General features: G+C 45.6%; 1 protein-coding gene across 1 annotated transcript in view; it reads left to right on the top strand.

The window, feature by feature from the left end:
* Window positions 1-25,062, top strand: part of LOC124616480 (retinal homeobox protein Rx2-like) — a 162,569-nt gene extending 137,507 nt beyond the window's left edge. The window contains exons 5-6 of the mRNA XM_047144790.1: window positions 13,114-13,204; window positions 24,539-25,062. Of these exons, the coding sequence (XP_047000746.1) occupies window positions 13,114-13,204; window positions 24,539-25,062 (615 nt within the window). The remainder of the gene's footprint in view (window positions 1-13,113; window positions 13,205-24,538) is intronic.
* Window positions 25,063-25,342: the final 280 nt, after the last annotated feature.

Here is a 25,342-nt window from a genome sequence, read left to right as displayed (position 1 = left end):
AAATTTTCCTCATAGAGGCCTTCAGTGTACTCCTTCCACCTATCAGCTCTCTGCTCTGCATTTAACAGTGATACTCCCATTGCACTCTTAATGTTATCACTCCTACTTTTATTTTCTGCGCACGTTGTTTTGACTTTCCTATTTGCTGATTCAGTCTTTCCGACAATTATTTCTTTTTCAATTTCTCCGCATTTTTCGTACAGCCATTTTCTCTTAGCTATCTTGCACTTCCTGTTTACTTCATTCCTCAGCGAATTGTACTTCGACATTCCTGAATTTCCCTGTACTTCATTATTTCATCAATCAACTGAAGTATTCCTTCTGTTACACAGGGTCTCTTCACATTACCTTCCTTTTCCAACTTCTGTGACCCTCACTTCTACAGATGTCCATTCCTCTTCAACAGTATTGCCTACTGAGCTATTCCTTAGTGCCGTGTCTTCAGCCTTAGAGATCTTCAAACTTATCTCGTCATTCCTTAGTACTTCCGTATCCTACTTCATTGCATATTGATTCTTCCGGACTAATATCTTAAAACTTTAGCCTACTCTTCATCACTACTACATTGTGAACTGAATCTATATCCACTCCTGGATACGCCATACGTCTGATATCGGAATCTCTGCCTGACCATGATGTAATGTAACCGAAATATTTCTTTATCATTCGGCCTTTGCCAAGTACACCTCTTCCTCTTGTGGTCCTTGAAGAGAGTATTCACCATTACTAGCTGAAATTTTTACAGAACTCAATTAATCTTTCGCCTTTCTCATTCCTTGTTCCCAGCCCATATTCTCGCGTAAGCTTTTCTTCTACTCCTACCCCTACAACTGCATTCCAGTCCCTCATGATTGTTAGATTTTCATCTCCCTGTACATACTGTATTACCCTTTCAGTGTCTTCATGTACTTCAGGTATTTCGTCATCTTCAGCTTCTGACGTCGGTATGTATACCTGAACTATCGTTGTTGGTCTTGGTTTGCTGTCGATAAGAACAAACCTATCACTGAACTGTTACGGTAAAACACTCTCTGCCCCACCTTTCTATTCATATCAAATCCTACTATCGTTATACCATTTTCTGCTGCTCTTGATAATACCCTACATTCATCCGACCAGAAATCCTTGTCTTCTTTCCATTTCTCTTCACTGATCCCTAATATATCTAGATTATGCCCTTGGATTTTCCTTTTCAGATTTTCTAGCTTCCCTACCATGTTCTAGCTTCTAACATTCCACGTCCCGACTCATAGAACGCTATCCCTTCGTTGGTTATTAAGTCTCTTTCTCGGGGTCACCACCTCCTTGGCAGTGTTCTCTCAGAGAAACGAATGGAGGACTATTCCGAAATCTTTTGCCAATGGGGAGAACATAATGACACTTTTTCAATTACAGGCCACATGTCCCGTGGATACACGTTGTGTGCCTTTAATGCAGTGGTTTCCGTTGCCTTCTGCATCCTCATGTCGTTGATCATTGCTGATTCTTCCGCCTTTAGGGGCAATTTCCCACCTCAAGGACAAGAGAGTTCCCTGAACCTCTGTCCGCTCCTCCGCCCTCTTTGACAATTCGTCTAAATAAGCAAATGAGTGGCACGGAAAACTGATTTGAAAGAAAATTTGAATGTAAATCCATATAATTGACTCTCAGAAAGCAAATCTGTTACATTAGTACGTGCAATGTAAGTGCTCAGTAAACATGTGGCACACAGTTGCAATACGTAAGAAAATCAAGATATAACCCTTAAGTCATAAACTTCTGACTAGGTTCATTGATGAGAGTGTACCAAAGTTGCAAGTGTGCTTTTCTTGCAGCATGTCACCTCACACCACCGCACCATACAGAAAAACAGTAGCAGACTCCAAAACAGGCCCCATTTCCAGCACGGCAGAACGCAGAACTCAAGTACTAGCATTCTCACCGTGGTCGACTAAGAGTTCACTGGCCGGCACAGCCTCAGTTCAAAGAATGCTCCCTGAATATCGCACAAGCTGATCAGGAGATAAGTTGTTCGCGATCAGTAACTAGGTACAGAATTAATCTTTTCAGTGAACCTGCAGTAACTAATATACGAAAGTGACACAATAGTAAGTATCGAATTCAGTACTGGAAGTTAAAACTTACCAGCCACCTTTCACGTTGATCGGAAATGTTCCATTCCAAATAGGATGTGATTTGACCATTGCGCTAATTCAGAAAGACACTGCAGTCTTCCGGTTGTTCAGTATCCCTACGATCGAAGGTCAAAAACGTAGAATTCCTCCTGTGTAAATTATGATATGCTGAGTTAGCGATGTCGTGCAGTAGCGAAACTCTCGCCACCTGAAACGCAATTGACAGCATAATAACGAGAAGTCTTCTCCTTTTGTCTCTCGGCTAGATATTAGGCATAACAATTCCTACCCCATCTCTAATCTTATTGTCTCTTCCCTTTCACCATTGATGAAGAAGAGAGCCGAGAAAAAAGGAAAAACAAAAACCGAGCGTCGAAGGCCCACAAAAGCGCCATTTCTTTATTTATGGCGCTTATTGCAGAAAATAATAGCTACTTACAGCAACAGTTGCATTTGCTGCGGTAAACGTAACGAGCATCTGTCAGGCACGTCTACGTGGGCAGAACGGAGTAGAAGGCTGGGCCGGGTGGGGGGTCGGGGGGGGGGGGGGGGGTTGCGGGATGGGGGAGAGTTGTGACGCCGTTGTATGGACCTTGCTGGTGGGTATTTTTCATACGAGTCATTACGCAGCCAGATGACATCGAGTAAACAAAGTGAGCGAGGGACAATGGCGTCGCCACGGCAACAGTTGACGTCTCTGCCACACCCCGTTTCTCTCTTCTCTCCCCCCCCCCCCCCTTTCCTCCAACCCCACCCACCCATGCTTGCAGCCAAACGAGCCGAGGCAGTCGCTCACCCCCTGTCGACTCTTTGTCGTTTTCATTTCTGCCATTTGAAGTCATTCCCCAGCCCCCATTACGACAATAGAGACACAATAATGTTATTCCAGAGGCTCGGCGACATCTTGACGTGACAATTGTGCGCCTGTGTTGCCCGTTCTCGATCGCTTCTCTCTCTCTCTCTCTCACTCTCTCTCTCTCTCCGTTCTCCAGGCCGTAATTGGAAATATTTAGTAGATTGTATAACGGCCCGACTTTTTGCCGATGGGTAGGCAGAAAAAAAAGTGTTTTCGTTTTCTTTAGAAAGTGCTCCGTAACGAGACGCGAGCTAGTGTGCTTTCGTCATTATTGTGTTGGTCGCTCGAGGACGTTCAACGGGGAGCTAATTCGCCGTTCTTTTCATGCCATCACTCCCATTCCAGACAATTTCTTTTCGCGGACGGGGACGAGAATTGCATTCGTCCTTCGCCTGAATAGCGGCAATGCCGCTGACATCGCTTTTTTGCGGCAGCTGTTCTTTCTTTAACACCGGGATTGTGAGACCCGTTTATGTGGGACAGGCTTGGCTGCAGCTGATGGTAAAGCTGCGCAACAATGCTTCTTGAATGAAGGGTCGAACGCAACGTATCCAGTTTAGAAGCAGAGGCCAAACAACAATTTTACCTTCGGTCTCACTGTTTGTTAACGTTTACTTTATTGTTTCAGAGGCTAGGTCGCTTCTCTCTACCACTTCTGTACGACTGAAAGAAGGTTTCGTATATAATGAAAATATTTCAGTAACATAATCTACATCCGGAAATTTCTGTTGTTTCTACATTGTTCTGAATAGCTATCCTCTATTCCTGCACTAATCATGTTTTATTTCGCTCCTAATACATTTCTCGTTTCGTGTATGTTTGAACTCGCGTCTAACTATGGCTGTCGAATAGGTTCCAACAATACAGCAAATATTCTCTCTACTTTGTTTTGCCTCGTCTAGGGACATCTTTATGTAGGTCGCTATTTCACGACGCACAGTACAAGAGGTCGAATTGCCAGTCAGTTTCTGGTACAATTTTGGTTTAGTAAGACTTTCAGGTCTTCGCGAATCTAAGCTGCTGTCGGAAACAACCTGTAAAACTTTAATTACAAGTACCCCATTACACTGAGTGGCCAGAAGTGACGGACAGGCACTAGATTAGGTGTTTGTCCCCCTACACCCCACATTCATCCTGGAGGCTGGATAACTCACGGTCAGCCGTCGATCACCCTTGTCGTACTGCGGAGGCGACGAGATGTCCTCTCATCAAACACTAGTGGTCTTCCTATACGGCGTTTTACGCCCGTGAAAACTTCTTCTCTCATGTATTAAGATCCTCCTCAGATATTGTCGACCTTGAGAAATCGAATTCTTATGGCACGTCGGATATGCTGTTACCCATTAAGGTGGTCTTTGAAATAAATCGCAACTGAATACGACGAATAGAGTCTGCCATCAGCGATAATACCATTCCCTTTTCTGCGTCACCATACATGGAACATAGCTTTCTCTATTTGCACCGGAGTAACAGGACCAGTAAGGTGTCCAGTTGTCTTACCACGTCAAAGCAAAACGATGAATTTCTGAAATGTTCAACTCGATTGCGTTTTCACATAGCTAAAAAAAAACAAAAACAAAAAAAACACTCCGTCTACAGGCCACAAGTGGCTCATCAAGATCCTCCGACCGCCGTGTCATCCTCAAGGAGGATCGGGATAGGAGGGGCGTTGGGTCAGCACACCGCTCTCCCGGTCGTTATGATGGTATACTTGAACGAAGTCGCTACTGTTCGGTCGAGTAGCTCCTCAATTGGCATCACGAGGCTGAGTGCACCCCGAATAATGGCAACAGCGCATGGCGACCTGGATGGTCACCCATCCAAATGCCGACCACGCCCGACAGCGCTTAACTTCGGTGATCTCACGGGAACCGGTCCACATAGGTAGCACGTAAATCTTGAGTCCGTAGCTTTTTGCTGCAAGGAACAACCAAGGAACAGGCGAAGGACCTCTTTTACTGAAATAATGAGGTCGTTTACAGGGATGCCAGCAATTATGGTTCAAATAGCTATGAGCACTACGGGACTAAACTTCTAAGGTGATCAGTCCCCTAGAACTTAGAAGTACTTAAACCTAACTAACCTAAAGACATCACACACATCCATGCCCGAGGCAGGATTCGAACCAGCGACCGTAGCGGTAGCGCAGTTCCAGACTGTAGTGCCTAGAACCGCTCGGCCACACTGGCCGGCGTCAGCTATTATTATTAGACTTACAACTTCATAAAAATACTGAATAATATTATTGCGTGGTAGTGTATGTCTACAGGAATCACAGATTTCATAATCATTCTTATTGTCCAAAATACGGTTCTCACATTCAAACAGAGTAGCAAATATCGTTAACATTTTCTGAACTCAGTAATAATCTACACTCCTGGAAATGGAAAAAAGAACACATTGACATCGGTGCGTCAGACCCACCATACTTGCTCCGGACACTGCGAGAGGGCTGTACAAGCAATGATCACACGCACGGCACAGCGGACACTCCAGGAACCGCGGTGTTGGCCGTCGAATGGCGCTAGCTGCGTAGCATTTGTGCACCGCCGCCGTCAGTGTCAGCCAGTTTGCCGTGGCATACGGAGCTCCATCGCAGTCTTTAACACTGGTAGCATGCCGCGACAGCGTGGACGTGAACCGTATGTGCAGTTGACGGACTTTGAGCGAGGGCGTATAGTGGGCATGCGGGAGGCCGGGTGGACGTACCGCCGAATTGCACAACACGTGGGGCGTGAGGTATCCACAGTACATCGATGTTGTCGCCAGTGGTCGGCGGAAGGTGCACGTGCCCGTCGACCTGGGACCGGACCGCAGCGACGCACGGATGCACGCCAAGACCGTAGGATCCTACGCAGTGCCGTAGGGGACCGCACCGCCACTTCCCAGCAAATTAGGGACACTGTTGCTCCTGGGGTATCGGCGAGGACCATTCGCAACCGTCTCCATGAAGCTGGGCTACGGTCCCGCACACCGTTAGGCCGTCTTCCGCTCACGCCCCAACATCGTGCAGCCCGCCTCCAGTGGTGTCGCGACAGGCGTGAATGGAGGGACGAATGGAGACGTGTCGTCTTCAGCGATGAGAGTCGCTTCTGCCTTGGTGCCAATGATGGTCGTATGCGTGTTTGGCGCCGTGCAGGTGAGCGCCACAATCAGGACTGCATACGACCGAGGCACACAGGGCCAACACCCGGCATCATGGTGTGGGGAGCGATCTCCTACACTGGCCGTACACCACTGGTGATCGTCGAGGGGACACTGAATAGTGCACGGTACATCCAAACCCTGATCGAACCCATCGTTCTACCATTCCTAGACTGGCAAGGGAACTTGCTGTTCCAACAGGACAATGCACGTCCGCATGTACCCCGTGCCACCCAACGTGCTCTAGAAGGTGTAAGTCAACTACCCTGGCCAGCAAGATCTCCAGATCTGTCCCCCATTGAGCATGTTTGGGGCTGGATGAAGCGTCGTCTCACGCGGTCTGCACGTCCAGCACGAACGCTGGTCCAACTGAGGCGCCAGGTGGAAATGGCATGGCAAGCCGTTCCACAGGACTACATCCAGCATCTCTACGATCGTCTCCATGGGAGAATAGCAGCCTGCATTGCTGCGAAAGGTGGATATACACTGTACTAGTGCCGACATTGTGCATGCTCTGTTGCCTGTGTCTATGTGCCTGTGGTTCTGTCAGTGTGATCATGTGATGTATCTGACCCCAGGAATGTGTCAATAAAGTTTCCCCTTCCTGGGACGATGAATTCACGGTGTTCTTATTTCAATTTCCAGGAGTGTATACTGCTCACAGATTCGTGATCTTACACGAGCATTGCAATCCATCTGACCTAACTGAACTCCGTAATAGTTCCGGTCGACTACTTAGAGACTATCTGCAGCCATTCACGTTCCCAAACAACGGAATTTTTATGGATGAAAGTGTGCCTGTCACCGGACAACAACTATCCACAGTCGATTTGAAGTACATTCTCTACAATTCGAGCTAATGATTGTTTCATCGAGATCGCCCGACATGGGATACAATCGAGAAAACAATTCGTGCCCAAAATCCTGCACCGGCAACACTTTCTCAATTATGGAGCGCTGTAGAGGCAGCATGGCTCAATGTATTTCCAACGACTTCTCGAGACATTGCCGTGTCGAGCTGCTGCACTGCGCCGGGTAAAAGGATGTCCGACACGTTATTAGGAGGTGTACCATGACTTTAGTTACCTTAGGCTATGCCACGTGGCATGTTTTTCAGTGTTTCATCATTTTGGAGAAATAGCCTTTTTTGTCGTTACTTCCTGGTCTGTGGCAGTCGGTGTGTGAGATGGCGCCTTCCCCACGTGGACGGCGCGGCTGCGTCCCGGGCGGCCGTGCGCGCCACGTAATGAGCGTGTCTGGCCGCTAAGCGGATCACCGCTGCACCACGCTCGGCTGCGCCGCGCCTGGCTTGCAACACAGTGTAAGCCCGCGGCCCGCGTCTTTGTCCTTATTGTCGCCCTAATGAGCCGGTAGCCGCCTAATTCGATTACCTAAGTCGATTATTACCGCCACTACTCTATCGATAAGCGCGCGCCACAGTGCATTTGTATCTGCCTGGGTGCCTCGGTGTTCAGGTTTGTGTGGCATCACGGCTCACCGGACACGACTTCGCATACGGGCATTTGTTCTTCATTCACTTTCTAATCAGTGGTATTACAGCTGCGCGAAACGACTTCCGTTGCTACCGAAAACGAAGTCTCTAACATCGATTTTTGTATAATTTTGTCTGATTTCTCACCAAGCATTCAGCCACAAAATTCAGTGTTGTCTGGATAGGTTATTGCTTTCGACTACGGTAGTTACCGGCGGCGGCTAATAGTCGGAATTTGCCTCTGGATGTAGGCTTGCGACTAACGTTTAGGCATATGATATGGTGTTTTTTTTTTTTTTTTGTTGTTGTGTGTATACACTGAAGTGCCAAAGAAACTGGTACAGGCATGCGTATTCAAATACAAAGATATGTAAACAGGCAGAATAAGGCGCTGCGGTCGGCAACGCCCGTCACCACCGACATTGGACTGTTGATGACTGGAAACATGTTGCCTAGTTGGACGATTCTCGTATCAAATTGTATCAACAGGATGGATGTGAATGGGTATGGAGACAACTCCTTGAATCCATGGACTCTGTATGTCAGACGGCCGGAGTGGCCGAACGGTTCTAGGCGCTACAGTCTGGAACCGCGCGACCGCTACGGTCGCAGGTTCGAATCCTGCCTCGGGCATGGATGTGTGTGATGTCCTTAGGTTAGTTAGGTTTAAACAGTTCTAAGTTACGGGGGACTGATGACCTAAGAAGTTAAGTCCCATAGTGCTCAGAGCCATTTGAACCATTTTGAACTCTGTATGTCAGCTGGGGATTGTTCAAGTTGATGGAGGCTCTGTAATGATGCGGGGTATGTGCAGTTGGAGTGATATGGGACCGCTGATACGTCTAGAAACGACTCTAACAGGTGACGCATCCTGTCTGATCACCTGCATCCATTCATGTCAATTGTGCATTCCGACGGACTTGGGCAATTCCAGCAGGACAATGCTACATCCCACGCGTCCAGAATTGATACAGAGTGGCTCCAAGAATACACTTCTGAGTTCAAACACTTCCGCTGGCCACCAAAATCCTCAGACATGAAGATTATTGGGCATATCTGAGATACCTCGCAACTTACTGTTCAGAAGAGATCTCCACCCCTCGTACTCTTACGGATTTATGGACAGCCCTGAAGGATTCATGCTGTCACTTCCCTCCAGCACTACTTCGGACATTACTCGAGTTCACGCCACGTCGTGTTGTCACACTCTTGCGTGCTCGCCAGGTCCCTACACGATATTAGGGAGGTGTACCAGTTTCTTTGGCTCATGAGTGTGGGTTTCCTAAGTTGCACATAAACTGATGTGGCTGAAAGTGTAGCGAACAAAACTGCACGTTTTTGAGTAAATATACGACGTCTTTCTGCAAAAGGTCAGATGCTCTGGTGTTTACTAGCAATTTTCTGTTATTAAAGGAAAACGAAGCTATTCAGTAAACATCTGTACATTACGAGAGAATCGTAAATAAATTGTTTTGTAATGTACCGGTTCGTAGCTCCCAAGGTTCTTAGGAAACAAAGGAATGGCAAATAGGATGTCACTTTTTAGTTATTGTCAATTTTTATGACGCTGCACTCACATCCTTTACAGAACTATGCTAAAAATCTTATAAACGTTAGTATTCCCACTCATCCGATATCGTATTGCTGTGAGTAACAAAAACGAGACGGAGTGTCGCGACTGTTATGTTAGACTGTGTGAATACGTTTCAAATACGGTATTTATGTTCCATTTTTATGTTTTCTTTTGAATAAAGTACTTTGTATGTTTTCTCAGTGCTACGTTGGACCGCGATGGGTTTCTGTAGGATGGTAACCACCAGGACAGAGGTCACCAAACTCTTTTCACAGCAGGCCAGATGAGTAACTAAATGACGAGCGCAGGCTGCATCTTCGTTATGTACAATACTTGTATTCCAGAACGAAAATTGTGGGGACGAAAGACGAAGAGTGAATGGTATGCAACACTCCAAATGACAGGGACAACCAACATCTTTATTTACCAAAAAAGTTATCAAAGAAAGCCACGATAGCAAAAAACATTACTCGTACATCAGACCTAGTGCGCACATATCCGAATCTCACAAACTAAGTAGCAAAAAACGTCAGTGAAATTAGTGACATTTGGCTTTCAAGATATCACAACGTCTGGTTTGGTATCGCTGCACCAAATCTAGAGTATCGCTGTCAGATATCCATCAGCCAATCTCGTTCGATGTGCTGTCTTCACATAGGTCATTTTGGAGAATCTTTGCTCACAGACGTAAGTTGTTCCAGGAACTAAAATCATAGCAGATGCAAATTACCCCAGTTGCATACAAATCGGTGAACTCCAACCGTAGTTCAGTAGGCACATCATCAAGGTTGCAATCATTGTGATTCAGGAACGGAATAATGTCGCTCTTCTCTCCAAATAATGCTTCTTGTTTTCGGAAAATCAACACTGACATTTTCGGGTACTGTAGCACAAAAAAAAACAACTCTTTTAAACCGTGTAAATAAGAATAGTTTTCTCCTTCTAGTTGTGCTTGAAACAAGAACAGCTTTCTTCTAAATCCTTTGATTTTGTAGAGATCATAGACGACGTTATCCTTTCCCTGAACTTTCAAAGTTCGATGTTAATTCATGTGGGATGTGATGCCACTCAAAACTAACAATTTTGACAGCCAGGTAGAATCTGACACTTTTGGACCAGTTTTGTCATTATTTCCCGTGACCAAAACAATTATTTCCTTTCGGAGTATGCAGAAACGAAACAGGGCTTTACCGCAGCTGACCCACCTCATTGCTCTGTGATAAGGCAAGTCACAGAATTTAGACCCGGTGTCTTCAATAAAAGTAAGGAGCTGACTGTGATTGAGTTCATGCCCCCTAGTGTTCACAGCAGAAACGGCTGGTTTCCGTACACAAGAAATATGTTTATTCCCCACGAAGTACTTGGTGACGAATGATGTAGTGTATGAGCAGAGCCTGCAAGTTTCAAATCTTCCACCTGAGTCCTGTTGTGTGCCACCAGACCCTTCCTCGCGTCAGCCGTATTGTTTCCATTATCAACTGAACATCTCGAATTTGATACTGTTGAAGGATGTAATATTGCAAAATTTTTTGCACTTCTAAGAAACTCTTTTCTTTTCAGCTGTTGCTCCATGTACGCTGCAAACGGATACCAACCGTTCCGTTGTCTGAGGACCCAAATTGACTCTACGAATGAACACGGGAAATTGTGACGTACTCGAGGGATCGATAGTCTCAGCTAGCACCAGAGAATGCCATAAGAAGTTCCCAGCTTTCTCGAGTACCTGTAGCACTATGTTCTCTCCAGTTCCTTCTGTTCTCCGCACAACTGAACTTACCAAAAGGTTGATACTTCAAAACAAATTGGCTTTCTTTAGGACTCTAGTCTTTTTGTGGTTCTATCATACACTCTCTGATGAAGTTGCCATCGGCTAACGATTTTCCTCTTTCTGCCATTATGTGCATCATTTTGTAATTCGTACGAGTGACAGATTCATTTACAGCAAACTTTCTCGTGAAGACATTTCTTTGGGTTTCTACTTTAAGTTGCATCGGCTCATATTTCTCAGACCGTAACTTTTCAGAGCACATTGAGTATTTTGACAGATGTTTTGTTCAGTAGTGACTCCAGAGATTGTACTCCTTCAAAAGGGGAGTACTTTCGCTGCACTTTACGTTGAAAACGCGACACCTGGCATCCACCTCTCCATTGTTAGTAGCCGTAGTGAACAGTGAAGTAAACAGGGTCGGAAAACGAAAAATAATTGTAAACATAATTAAATTCTGGGGATGGCGTGAAATAACCAAACCGTACAATAAACAAGACAATCTAGACACAATAATTTACAACTGAGCATCGTAAATTTAATGTACATAACATCCGAGTGGTCTCTGCACGTGCGATGATCCTCTAGTATTCTAAAAATAATAGTTACCTGTAAATTGTATCACAGAGTCTTGTATTCCACATGTTTTACCAGGCCCATTCAAGCACCGTCGGGCCGAATGAACTGACGTCACGGGCTGGATACGACCCGCGGGTGTAGCTTGGTGACACTTGCAGTAGAAAGCATGGATATAACCTACGTATGTAGCGAATATGTCTCAATTGAATAATGAGTCTGCTGTCAGAGTCAGGTGACTCCAACTTAGTCACTACAGGCAGATTCCAAACTGTTTAGAGATTTCCATTTCGCTGAGACTAAAAATGCCAAAAACATGTAGAATTTGTGAGAAAGCATAGAGGGAATTACAGTACCGAGAAAAAAAACATCGGGCGGAACATGGAACACGGGACAACCTACAAACGACATCGCACGCCACTGCGGGTGTATCAGTACCACAAACCTCACACGTGTTGCCCGTTTGTATGCAACGAATGACACATAGCATTTAATGGTATGAATGCAGTTTATTGCGTTGCAGAAATTATTCATCACTATAGTTGTTCGGGCATAAGTTCTTACCTGTCGCGGATATTGTAAATGGAATTACTAGCATTCACCTGGAGATTTTTTCCCCACAAACAATGCACTTGGTTTGAAAACGCTTAAAAAGTGTGCCACAGAGTCTACTACATCGTGCGCAACACAGCTGGTAGTTTACGTCCCCTCCTACAAGAAACTTACTGCTTATCGTACAGTTCGTATACCACACAACTTGTACATTAACTGACACCTCTTGACTAAGACTATCTTTTTAATAATTCCAAAACACCATATTAGTGTTACTTGTCATTCGCGTCAGAGCTTGCCTCTGTCAGAGCTTATCTCCCACATTCCCATGAGCATGCAAGGAACACACACAGGTCTCGGAAGGAAGGAGGACAGACGATGAGGATTCAATGATTCATCGATTGGGAGGTGACTAAGGGCGAAACATTTTATTGTTCTGGACGAGGGTGTAGGGTAGGAAATCTGAATGAGAGTTCCACACCTAGCCATTGCGTGGAAATGCCGGTTAACGCGACTGGATTTTGTTAGCTTATGAGTTGTCCATGTCGCCAATCATATTAGCAAGGTACTATAAAAAACCTTTTTCCTTTTTTAGACAAATGTTTGTAGTGAATTCAGAGGTAAATCTCACATTGCCAAGAACGTGATGGAAAGTGAAAGAAACAAAATCAGTTAACTTCACATTTTTAATTTAAAGATGGCAAAAAATTTGAATCGCTGAATGCTGTTATCACAATTAAAATTTTGTCATGAATAATATTTGGAAACATCACTAAAAATGTTGCATTGCGCTGATGAGTTGAACAATAGTTAATTTTTGAAATAAGATATGTTCTCAAAAATACCTATTAAGCTACAGTTGGAAAAAAAAAATTCGGAATGCTTACTGACCTTTTTACAGTATAATAATTTTTATTTGCACATTTGAAACTAGTTTACTCGAGTAAATAAAGCAGTAATATTTTTTGTACAAAGGAAGTGTAGTACGTAAGGTCTGAATTGTAGAGTTAGCAGCAACTGAGACGAGTTGTTGTGTTGCAGGTGTGGTTTCAGAACCGAAGAGCAAAATGGCGCAAACGGGAGAAGGCGCTAGGCAGGGAAACTGCCGGCTTCCTACACGGCGATCAGCCAGGTAAGGGCGGACAGTACAGTAGTCCACACCATGAGTAGTAGCTAGCTGTCCTGCTTACATGAACAGTACGAAATTCTAGACGTTAAGGAAACCGGCGACGAGGTAGTTTCATGTGTATGGCTGTACTAATCAGTTCTTAGTTGCAAATCATTAAGTTTTCCAGATTTTTAGCGGCGAAGCCAATTCCCGTGGCATGCCCCTAGTGTGTCTTGATGGCCTCGTCTGGTAACGAAGCCCGCCACCATTATCGAGTAGTGTTGAACCATGGTCGTGGTCACCGAAGTACATTGCTCGAAAAAAATTCAGCATCTCATGGAGTGAGTCATTTTATTGACAAGTGAGGTTACGGCTAGTCCATCACTCTAGGAGTATATGATAACATATTCAGACCCAATGAAACACGTCACAGTCGACAGTGCCCAAACATTCGCATCAATACACACAGTATACCTCCGTCTGGCGGCAACGCAGGGGCGTAAACTCATATGGAAAGGATCATAAAGGTGCTGAACGACATCGTGCGACATATAATCATAAGCACTTTGCACCTTTCGTTGTAATTTCTCCTTGGTCTTGCATGCCCTGGAGAACAAGCAAGTTCCAGCTTAATCACGTCCCATAACGTGTTCCACTGGCTAGGGATCTGGTGACCTTGCTGGCCAGGGTAGCCGTTCTACACCACGAAGAGGACGTTGCGTCGCAGTGGCCGTATGTGAACGTGCACTGTCCTGCTGAAACAGCACATCAGCTTCCTGTCGAAGAAATGGCAGTAGCACGGATACAACAGCCTGTGCAGTGTAGCAGCCACTGATAACTTTATCCCATAGAAACACCAAATGTGATCGCGAGCCTTAACACGTATGTCCCCTCCCCTTCCCTACCTCCACACCACGAAGCCTGGGATGCGACGTGTGTGTCGTCGGGAATGCGTTCAGGAACAGGCAGCTCATCTGTCATAAACGCGTACGTCCATCACTCGCGTGTACCTCATCTCATGTCTGAAGACAACTCTCCAGTGAACTCTTACACGGCACATGTTTGGCGGTGTCCATGTGTCAGCGGTAGCTAGGCAGATGCCCATGTGATCTTAATCCTGATGAAACAAGAGAGTGCAAAATGTGCCCGGATTTCGTTTCTGGGTGATGTTTGGCCGGCCACTGCTGCTCACACTGTGTGCAGCTCTTCGACGTGTGTCTGCTCTGGCAATGTCCCACAGACCACCGCTGAAAGCAGCGGCACACCACCCACACATTGTGCCCAACGTATGTCACAGTCCGTCGGTACGACCGTTCAACTTTGCGCAGGCCCACAGTGAGACCATTCAAATGGCTGAAGCTGTTAAACAGGGGTATTTACTCGTCTGTTAGGGGATGGTTGTGCCCTAGAATGAATGTTACTGTTCAGGTCTAAACGCAGTGCAGTTACTGCTTGCACACTCGTAACGGTGTCTAGGCGGCCTCCTGAGCGCCATCTCCTTGCCGATGACCGTCATAAATGAAACACTAACACTACAGCCATTCTGTATCCAGGGTTTATACCCTGGTGAGCTTGAACATATTCCTTGAAGCTGTTCTTTTTTCTCTGCTCGCATGCTGGAGAACTGCTTTCGCTAATTTTCGTTGGTAAAATTTTGCATAAACTAAGGTGGCAACCAAACAGCACTACGAACCAAGGGAATCTCTTTTAGTTCCTCATTCTTGTGTGCCTCGCATTGGACGCAACGTACAACGAACTTGTTTAACTTACTGTGACTTTAAGTGGAGATGAAAGCAGAAGAATATATTGCAATAATTGTTGGATCTGTGCTCTGCATATACAAATATGTACGAATATTTATTAAGAAATCTGCTGAATCCTGAAGTCGTTGACCGATGGTTACCACAAAGAGCGTCAAATAGCGAAAAATAATGGTGGGAACAGTAAGATTGGTTCATGGTTCAATTTACAGTTATTTAGAAAGCTTCGTAGCATTCAGTGGCGACATGTGTACCAAATACTTGCTCCGAAGCACCCTATCACCTAACTGCAGCAAAAGAGCTAAGGTAGGATAGTATCGAAAGAAGATACCGTGTTTCTGTGTTTACTTCAAACGGCAGTGTACTGGACACAATATTTCGTGATGAGTGTTTGATATACTATCAGCGTGGTGATAGGAAACGTCTGGAAATTTTCTAGTGTTTTTCGTGAAAGGGGAAGAGTCCACGAGCTTTAAAATAACTATGGAAGTGTCGTTCTTTTGCTTGGCCCACGTCTCGTTGATGCATTAGAAACTTTTAATGCTCACCTAATTCGTCGAAATATATTAGAATGAAATCGTTACTCGGTTGAGATTTAGGTAATATTCTGTCACTTGCATTCGCTAGGATGTCCGATTTCTTTGACGTTGCCTGTAGCTTTTTTATCACCCCGACAATCATTCTCTCCACTGCTTAAGAATATTCGACGTCAGAGCATCCTCAAATGTAAATATGGATTGCCAACTGTAGCACACATGAGCAAGTCAAGCGTCAAGTTCATGTCTCAACTTTTATTGTTTCGTTCAAGCAGGTAAAAAAGTATAGTACATCGGCATAAATTATTCAGTACATGCGGTTTATCACCAACTGATATTCATCAGCCATCATTGGAGTGTGAAATGCTGGACTCATATTAGAGGGGTAGGTGTTCCAAATTCCCGTCAGGTCATCCACATTAAGTTTTTTCTTGATTTCCCAAAACCGCGAATGCCGGGATGGTTCTTCCAAAGGGCACGGCCGATTTTCTTCCCTGTCCTTCCTCAATCTGAGCAAGCGCTGTGGCTCTAATAACATCATCGACAGGACGTTAAACCCCAACATTCTTTCTTTTTCTTATATTCATCCAAATTTTTTAGTGTTTTAAGGAATGCATTCCTGTATTTTCAACAGTTATGAAATGGATAGGCCCATGGAAACGTGCTCTTACTTCTCTTGTAGGTAATGCATGTGAAGGCAGAATCGAAACACCGCAACCGCAGATGAAATAAGGTTTATATAGTGGTATCAGACGATCGACTGTAAAATGTGTGGTGAACAGTCGAAGCCGTAGATATATTAGGAGGAAGGAACAGTATAATTAAAATGAACAATTAACTATAAGAAAGCTTTGTGAACTTGGACGCCACATTCGTGTAGCAAATCAGTTTGTTAGGAATACTTCTACAAGGAACATAGCCCTTTTTTATCGTCAGAAGGGACTGTTGATGAGAGGTGGGTACACAATTTCACATGATAAAAAATGTACAAACCAAACGATGGAATGGATATTGGTTTCCATTTACCAAGAAAAATAAAATAGACTTTTTCTTCTTGAAAATATTTTGGGAAATGGTTTGTGGTGAAATAGGTTCATAATTATAGAGCAAAAAAAGTAACTGTCGAAAACTGTAATTCAGAACTAATTGGTTGAACTAATCTAGCAAGAGAAATAAGTCGCGTTTCGTCAAACACTTTGAGGTACTTTGACAGTGGAAAAGCTGAGGTATTTGATGTATGAATAGTTAAAACATGCACTCGAGTCACACATTTCACTCCATGAGCTTGTAACCTTTTCCCACATCTGAATAATATTCTCTCCAAGATAATTTATATTCATTGAAATTGTAATGGCTGTTACAAGAAAAAGTTCAGAATATCTAGAATAGCACTGCAAAGTTGAAATGTAATATGGCTACGAAATAAGTGGCTGAGAAAAGACTTATGAGACAATTTCTTGAGTGTTTCTCATCAGTTCGTGGCTGTTACAAGCTCAAGTTAGTAAAAAAAAATCCAATGAAGGATGGCCCCTGATGATCGTTTGCTGAATGAGAGAGTGTTTCGAATATGCTCAATAAATTACGGTGGCATATGTTGCAATAAAAGCTCTGTCTACCACGGAGAGTTTTGCTGTTAAATTTTCAAGTGTGTACATTCCAAGAAGAGTAGTGCGACATGTTACTTTCTGCGATGAAAAATCAAATGAGAGAAAGCAGAGCTCACACGGAAGTTTATCGACACTCGGTTTACACCATACAGTGGAACGGCGAAGGGGGAAATGATAGTGGTATCATGAGTACCCTCCACCACACACCTTTATTGGATAAGAAGGCCGGATGTTAGCATACAACAAACGTTTTATTACCGTGTTCTTTTTATTTATGTCGATTTATGAATTTTTATGTATTCTTGGTTAATGTGTACGCTGATGAGCTGAAACATTATCACCACCTGCTTAATACATTGTTTGTCCGCCTTTGGAACGAAATACAGCACTGATTCTGGGCACAGTTATCCGACAGCTTGTTAGTAGGTTTGTGAAGTATGTGGCATTACGTGTCTACACAGGTCGTGCAATTCGCTTTAAATAACGGGTCGCTCGTTTGCTTACGCAATGACGGCGCCCAACAGCGATACAGATGGAATCGACAATATTTACATTAGGCGAATTTGGTCGCCGAGACATCGTCAGTTCGTTACAATGCCCCTCAAACCACTGTAGCACGGTTTTGGTTCCGAGACAGGACAGTCGTACTGTGGAATGATGACCTCGCCGTCGGGGAAGACATCAAGCATGAAGGGATGCAGGTGGTTCGCAGCTGTCAGCGTGTCTTCGATTACCACGACAGGTTCCATGTAATCGCAGGAGAAAGTCTCCCATAGCATAATACTGCTCCCACAGGCCTGCGTCCGTGGCGTGCTGCACATTAACCTCGATGGCGGCATTTGTGGTGACGACCATCGACGAAGTGTAGCAGAAACGTGATTCACCCGAAGAACCGACACGTTTCCATTGATCTGCGGCCGGATCCCGATGGTCTGGCGCACACTGCAGTCGTAATTGACGAACGTGTGAACCCGTAGGAGTGTCTGCTGCGGAGTTCCATGTTCAACACTGTTCTATGAACAGTGTGCCGTGAAACACTTGCGCGTGCATCAGCATTGCGCTCTTTCGGCAGAGATGCAACAGATCACCACCTATCCTATTTTACAGTGGAGATAAGCCACCGAACATCAAGTTCTATGAAGAGTCGTGTACGTCCAACCATTTAACTCCTTGTGCTAGTTTCACTGTCCTTCTACCTCTTTCTGTAGATGCTCACGACAGTAGCACGTGAACATTCGTCCAGATTCCCCATTTTAGAGGTACATGCTAGCGTCCAGCCCAACCAGCAAAGTTGTGTGGTAGAGATCGCTTCTGGTACCACCGTCATTTTCCCCGTCTCTGTTACATTCCCACGGTGCAAAGCGGATTATCTATTTGTGTGTGCGTGTGTGTGTGTGTGTGTGTGTGTGGGGGGGGAGGCTCGCACCGCTAAATAGCAAATGCAGATTTCGGTGCTGAAAAAGTGGTCAGAGGATATTAACCTAAAAGGGAACTTCAAAGAAAATCATCTATCATCGTGAAAGCTGCCTTCAAGTGGCAGGTAGGGTATTTGACACGTTGATCTCGAATTCTGGTGACAACACGCTTCGACAGTCCCTGTACAGAACAGCACGGAGCGAGGTAACGTGCCACCTCATAGACACTTGCTGCCAATGTGAATATCACACTCGGAAGCTGTCACAACGATATGTGCGTCTCGCGGTACGCAACAGCGAGGACATGTGTCGCGAGGGAGGCGGCACCGGCTTTTCGCCGCACGGATACGGCGGCGGTCGTCTTCATTAGTGTTGCTAAAACGGCGCGGGCTGTACGCGCTTTGTGGCTGGATCCGGCGCACGCTCCTCGCCGTTTGAGTCGTGCTTCATAAAAAGGGCGCGTGCGGCGCGCGCCGATAAGCCGCTCTCAATGACCGCCGCTGGGAGTGGCTGGAGCCTGGAGCCTGCAGCCTGCCCCAGCCCCCATATAGCGGCTCAGCTCGCTGAGAGGGAGGGGCGCCAATCTCGGATACCGCGCGCCGGCGGAAACTCGACGGGAGTGCACTCTACCCACTTTTTTTATATATTTTTTAAAGTCATCACTCTTTCGACTTATTTGATCACTCCTTCCGACTTTTCCTTTCCGCTAATCTTCTTATCTGTGCATACCACCAAATCCACTATCAGCCTCAGTCTGCTGTAGATACTACATCTGGTCATTCAGTAATCCTCGTGTATTTCTTCCCTCTTAACCAGTTCATTCCTGGCTACCTACATCCGTTGTCGAGGTTGCATGGGGGCTTAATTGAATACAATGCAAATAATTTTAATTTTTTTTGATTTGGTAGCTGTATGTCCGATTACGCTGTGTCTCGTAAACGGTTGGCCCTGACTAGTATTATTACGCAATCTGACTGCATAGAACAACAACAAAGAATGAAATGAAAATTTTCGTTAACACAATTAATTAATTAAGTCCCCAGCAACTATAAAACCTACGAAACCAAAGCACAAGTGTAATTGTTCTGTGTGTGGGAATGTGACTCAACGTACACATCTGGCACGGTTCTTCTTCAACAAGGAAAGAAATTTTAAATATCATTTATACTGAAGTAATTAAAAAATAGAAATACTATAATTGCATAAGGAAAGCAGAATTACACTCTAATACAAGAACACAAGCCAGATGCTTTGTTGACTGAACCTGTAATGACGAATTATTTAAGACATTGATATAATAAAAAGAAAAGGAAATTTTTTTTTTCTTTTACCTTCATGTATTGACGAAAATCACTCTAATCATTACAATGTATCTCCACACCGACTCTCTACTACCACATCTCAACAAGAACTCTCCACCACGACCTCTCGCCAAGCACTCTTCACTAGCACATCTCAACAAGCACTGACTACTACAAGTTCTCCCCAAGCACTTTTCACTAGCACATCTCAACAAGCACTGACTACTACGAGTTCTCCCCAAGCACTTGTCACTAGCACATCTCAACAAGCACTGACTACTACGAGTTCTCCCCAAGCACTGACTACTACGAGTTCTCCGCAAGCACTCCCAGTGGAGGCGGCTGAATAATACTCTTTGGCGCAATCTCTGGCGCTGTGGCTCAGTGTAGCCACCTTTCAAGGTCTCTCGCCCACACCTGGGCGATGGAATACTACCCAAAAGTAATGGGTTCGAATATTGACGGTGTAAGAAATTTCCAAAAAAATGGCTCTGAGCACTATTGGACCTAACTTATGAGGTCATCAGTCCCCGTAGAACTTAGAACTACTTAAACCTAACTAACCTAAGGACATCACACACATCCATGCCCGAGGCAGGATTCGAACCTGCGACCGTAGTGGGCGCTCGGTTCCAGACTGAAGCGGATAGAACCGCTCGGCCAGCCCTGCCGGCAAGAAATTTTCACCTCAGGTATTTGACCAGCAAGTGGACTGGAGGTTCCTGACCACCAGAGTTCGCCCCAGTGTCCTGGATGAAATTCCTTTCCACAGACTGTAATGAAACGAGGGCATGTGACACTGTTGACAGTGACCCGCCCGTCGGATGAAGACGCTAAGCACAGAGGCCTGTTTGATGCTGTGACGGAGAATGGGCTATGGGCCGGCCTCATTGTGCGAGAGCAGTTCAAAAAGTAAGTTACGTATGTCGCATTTTGCTAAGAACATTCCTCAACGAGAGTGGACCATTGTCAGAAGAGAGAGTACATATTCTAGGTTACATGCGTACACTATTTTGCTACGGTAGTCACAATCGGTCTAAGAGGAGCATCTTCCTTGTGGATCTTCGGGAGACCATGTAATCTAGGGAAGGGGGGGAGGGGGGGACACCACAATAAGAATTAAGGAACTTGATAAATCTCTTGTAAGAAACAGCTTTTCTTCAGGAGGTTGTTAGTATTTCTCCACACACTTTTGTTGCGTCAGCTCCGATCCTGCGATACTCTGAATCAGATTGTAAACAATGCATCTTTTGAACGTGATCCTGCTTTTCCTACACCACTGTAGCACTTGCTACTCTGTTGAGCCCACAACTAGGTCGGTGTGAGCATCACATTCAGAGTTCGGCGGATTTCTTCGGTCGATCAGAGAGACTGCATTTGTATGATCCTGATAAGTTTGTAAGATTTGATTTGGTCTCTATCTTCACCCGTGTTCGTCCGATTCGTTACGGTAAATTGAGGTTAGGTTTGGTGTTGGTTTAACGAACCTATTTTGACTTGTGTTGATTTCCATTTACTTTTTTTAAATGACCAGTACAATGAAATGACCGACAGAGTTGCAATGGCAAGGTCGTTATCACCAAATATTGCCAAATTGTTTCTGGAAAACTTCATCGAGCGTGTCTTTGAGTCGGCATCATTGAAACCTGCATGCCTCGTGGTACAGAGCATTTAAACGGGTTTGAGAACGCCTGAATTAAATCCACCAGGATAATCATTTCGCGATGGAGTTTGAAAATTGTGGCTGCCTTCCTTTACTTGATGGGTTGGTGAAGAGGAAGTTGAAATTACGTTGGAGAAGCCAACTCTCACCGCACCGTGATTCACAAGGTCCACGTCATCTCAGATCCTGAGAGTGTGTCATCTGAAGTAGCCCGCACTGAAGTCACCTTGGCTATAGTGAATGACAGATCAGACGTCTGCTGCGCTATCGACCAATCGTGCAGGCATTTATTACCTTTAACGGATAACACCGTGTACAGGCAAAAATTATGATTAATGATAAAGGAGAAACATTTTAGCTATTTAGATTGAGACGTCACATGTGACGAGGACAAAGCGAAGAAATTAGCGAAGTTTCTGAGAATACGCGAAACAAGAAAACGGTGTCTGAAAAATAAGACGAGGAAAAAAACAACGGTAGTCCCAATGCTCGTTTATGAAAGTGAATCGTGGATTCTAAATAAATGCATAGGGAGTCGCATACAAGCAATAGAAATGAGAAGAGCAAGGGACGCACCTGAACTGACAAATTTAGAAATTTCGATGTCAGGGAAGTACTGATTGGAGCAAATAGAAGTAGTCCGGAGAGCAGAGTACCAGGGTACAAGGAAACAAGCAGAGGAAAGGAAATACAGTATTAAGCTGATTATGGCAGATGTTGAAAGTAACCACTTGTGGGCCCTGGTCAACAAGTTTCTGAAGGCAGAGCGAGCTGAGCTGCTGGAATTGCAGCAGACTCATCCGAAATGTTCTGCTTCAGTTCTTGAAGACTCAGAGGTTTACAGCAACACACCTTAGACGTCAGGGCTCCCCACACAAAGTAAGCGCACACTGACGGATCAGGTGACTTGCGCGTCTGACTATGGCCGCAACCAGACTGACCTTTGCCAACAACTCTGTCAGGTATGAAGATGGTGTAGATGCGCTCCAAGGAACCGGCTTGGATCACATAGTGGGCGTCAACATCGTGTGGACGTCACGAGGTGTGTTATATGCGTACATTAACGCCCAATCGTATCCTCTCATCCGGGCCACTTTTGATTGCCCTATCTCGCATTTTATATCTTCAATTTTTTTTTCAAAGTCATCAGGCTTCTGACTGGTTTGATGCAACCCGCCACCAATTCATCTCCTGTGCCAACCTCTTCACTCAGGGTAGCAGCCGGCCGGTGTGGCCGTGCGGTTCTAGGCGCTACAGTCTGGAACCGCGCGACCGCTACGGTCGCAGGTTCGAATCCTGCCTCGGGCATGGATGTGTGTGATGTCCTTAGGTTACTTAGGTTTAATTGGTTCTAACTTCTAGGCGACTGGTGACCTCAGAAGTTAGGTCGCATAGTGCTCGGAGCCATTTGAACCAGGGTAGCACTTGCAACCTACGTCCTCAGTTGTTTGCAGGGTGTATTCCAGTCTCTGTCTTCCTCTACAGTTTTTACCCTCTACAGCTCCCTCTAGTACCAGGGAAGTTATTCCCTGATGTCTTAACGATGCCATATCATCCTGCCCTTCTCCTCGTCAGTGTTTTCCACTTGGCCTATTCCTTGCAGATTCTCCGGAGTATTTCCTCATTTCTTTCCTTATCAGTCCACCAAATCTTCAACATTCTTTTGTAACATCACGCTTCAAATGCCTCGATTCTCTTGTGTTCCGATTCTCCCACTGTCTTTATTTCACTACCATACAGTGCTGTGCTTCAAGCCTACAATCTCAGAAATTTCTTCCTGAAATTAAGGCCTATGGTTGATACTAATAGACCAGGAATACCCTTTTTGCCAGTGCTAGTCTACTTTTTGTGTCCTATTTGCTCCGTTCGTCATGGGTTATTTGCTTCTTAGGTAGAAGAATTCCTTTACTTCATCTACTTCATGACCACCAAGCTTGGTGTTAAGTTTCTCATTGTTCTCATTGCTATCACTTTTCATTACTTCCGTATTTCTTCGATTCACTCTCAAAAAATACAAAAAATGTAAGAAACTGGAACAACCATGTCGAAAGAATGAGTGGAGAATGTTTACGTCTCCAGATAAGATTAACCCAGGTTGGAGAAGACGCAAAGGGAGCGAGGGGTACCGCAACAGCAAAAGAAGTGTAGTGGTGGTGGTGGTGGTGTGCCTTCCTCATTACTTATGTTGCAGCTATAAGATCGTGTTGTGTACATAGTTCCGTGTAGACAGCGCGTACACAATTTTCCCACTAGAGCACGCCCCACTAAGCACAACAGCGCAGGCGCAGCGCTCGTCCGTCTCCACACTACGAGATGGCACTGCCTTAGAGACGGACAAAATTCTGCTTCCACCGATCCGTATATTAATATGTAACGGAGCCAGTGAGATTGCTGCTAACGTAGAACCTTTTCTCCTCACAGATCACACTCGCGCAGTGATACCTGAACGCGTGAGGTATTATAGCGAGTGTACAGACCTCCGATTAGTCAGTCTGCATTTATCTGTACCAGTCTGCATTCATCTGTACCCGTCTACCAGTCTACAGTCAAGTTTCAGCCTGCGCCTAATAAGATTACCATATTCCTGTACATAGCCATGAAGATAAATGTATAGACACTTTGTCAAGTATCAGAGATATGTGAGAATAAGATTAACGTACCAAGACCAAAGGAACTTCAGATTGTCAATTGTAAACAGCTTCCAGAATCAAGTTACGTGATGTCTACGCTTTTTATTATTTTAATAAATGTGTGTGAAAATTAATCAAGTTCTGTTTAATGTTGGTCACCGCCAATCTGCTACTCTAAGCGTGCAAGTGGCGTTTCTATCGTCTGACCTAAAGGCAGAAGATAAACACGCCACGATAAGACCACGAGACATATTGCTGACACTCGCCTACTTCGTTAGAGCGACAAGTCAAATAATCTGATAGGATGTGTACCGAAGGTCTTACAGTACTCACACCACAGATCGAAATATAACATCGACGTATTTCACTTCTGGCTAGGACAGTTCATAGACTGCAAATGCTATTCGAGGGCCTTTCGTTGATGGGGATGATGTTGTGTGTCACAGGTCTGGCTGACTTCGTGCCGTCGCCGCTGGGTCTGCCGCCTCTGCCTCCGGATCCTTTCTGGCCGGGGGCGGCGCTGGGCTTCACCCCGATGTTCGGGCTGGGTCTGCCATGGGGGCCCGGCGGCAAGGCCGGCCACCCACCGCCGCCGCTGCAGGCGCTTCTGTCGCAGTACATGCTGGCCGGAGGCGGTCTGCCGCTGGCCGCCGCATTCCCGCTGCCGCCCCCGCTGCCGCACGCCGCGCAGCAGCACCAGCACCAGCAGCCGCCCCCACAGCCGCAGGAGCGGCCGTCGCCCCCGCCGCCTCCACCGGCTCCGGAGCGCGCAGCCTCCCCGCAGCCGTGCGCGTCACCGGAGTCCCGCAAACACAGTATCGAAGCACTGCGCATGCGCGCCAAGGAGCACCAGGTGGCGCTGCAGCAGCGCCTCGCCGCCGTCGCCGCCGCAGCCGCCTCCGCGTCTTCGCCGCCCCCGCCGGCACCGCCGGGCGCCGCCTCCACCCCGCCGGTTCCCGCCAAGTCGTAGGACGGCCTGCTGAGTAGTCTCGACAGCGTGCGCACCTTCTGCTGGAAGTAGAGGGAGATCACTCGACGATCCAGCCCAGCTCTACAAGGTTACACTCGCGTATGGACTGAGCAACAAACTGTGCATCGAATTAGAAACTTAGTGAGAGGAACATGTTACCGGATCTATGCCGAAGAAATAGATCTCGGCTGAATGCAATATCTAAATGTAATTCGCAGAGTGCCTTGTGCACTTTCATGCTTATACACGAAAACAAGCAAGTTTCATTGTACTCCAGAGT

The sequence above is a fragment of the Schistocerca americana genome, chromosome 5 (assembly GCF_021461395.2).
Source record: "Schistocerca americana isolate TAMUIC-IGC-003095 chromosome 5, iqSchAmer2.1, whole genome shotgun sequence".
Classification (NCBI taxonomy): Eukaryota; Metazoa; Arthropoda; class Insecta; order Orthoptera; family Acrididae; genus Schistocerca; species Schistocerca americana.
Note: the sequence above shows the minus strand (reverse complement) of the source record. Positions and strands in the feature narration are given on the sequence as shown.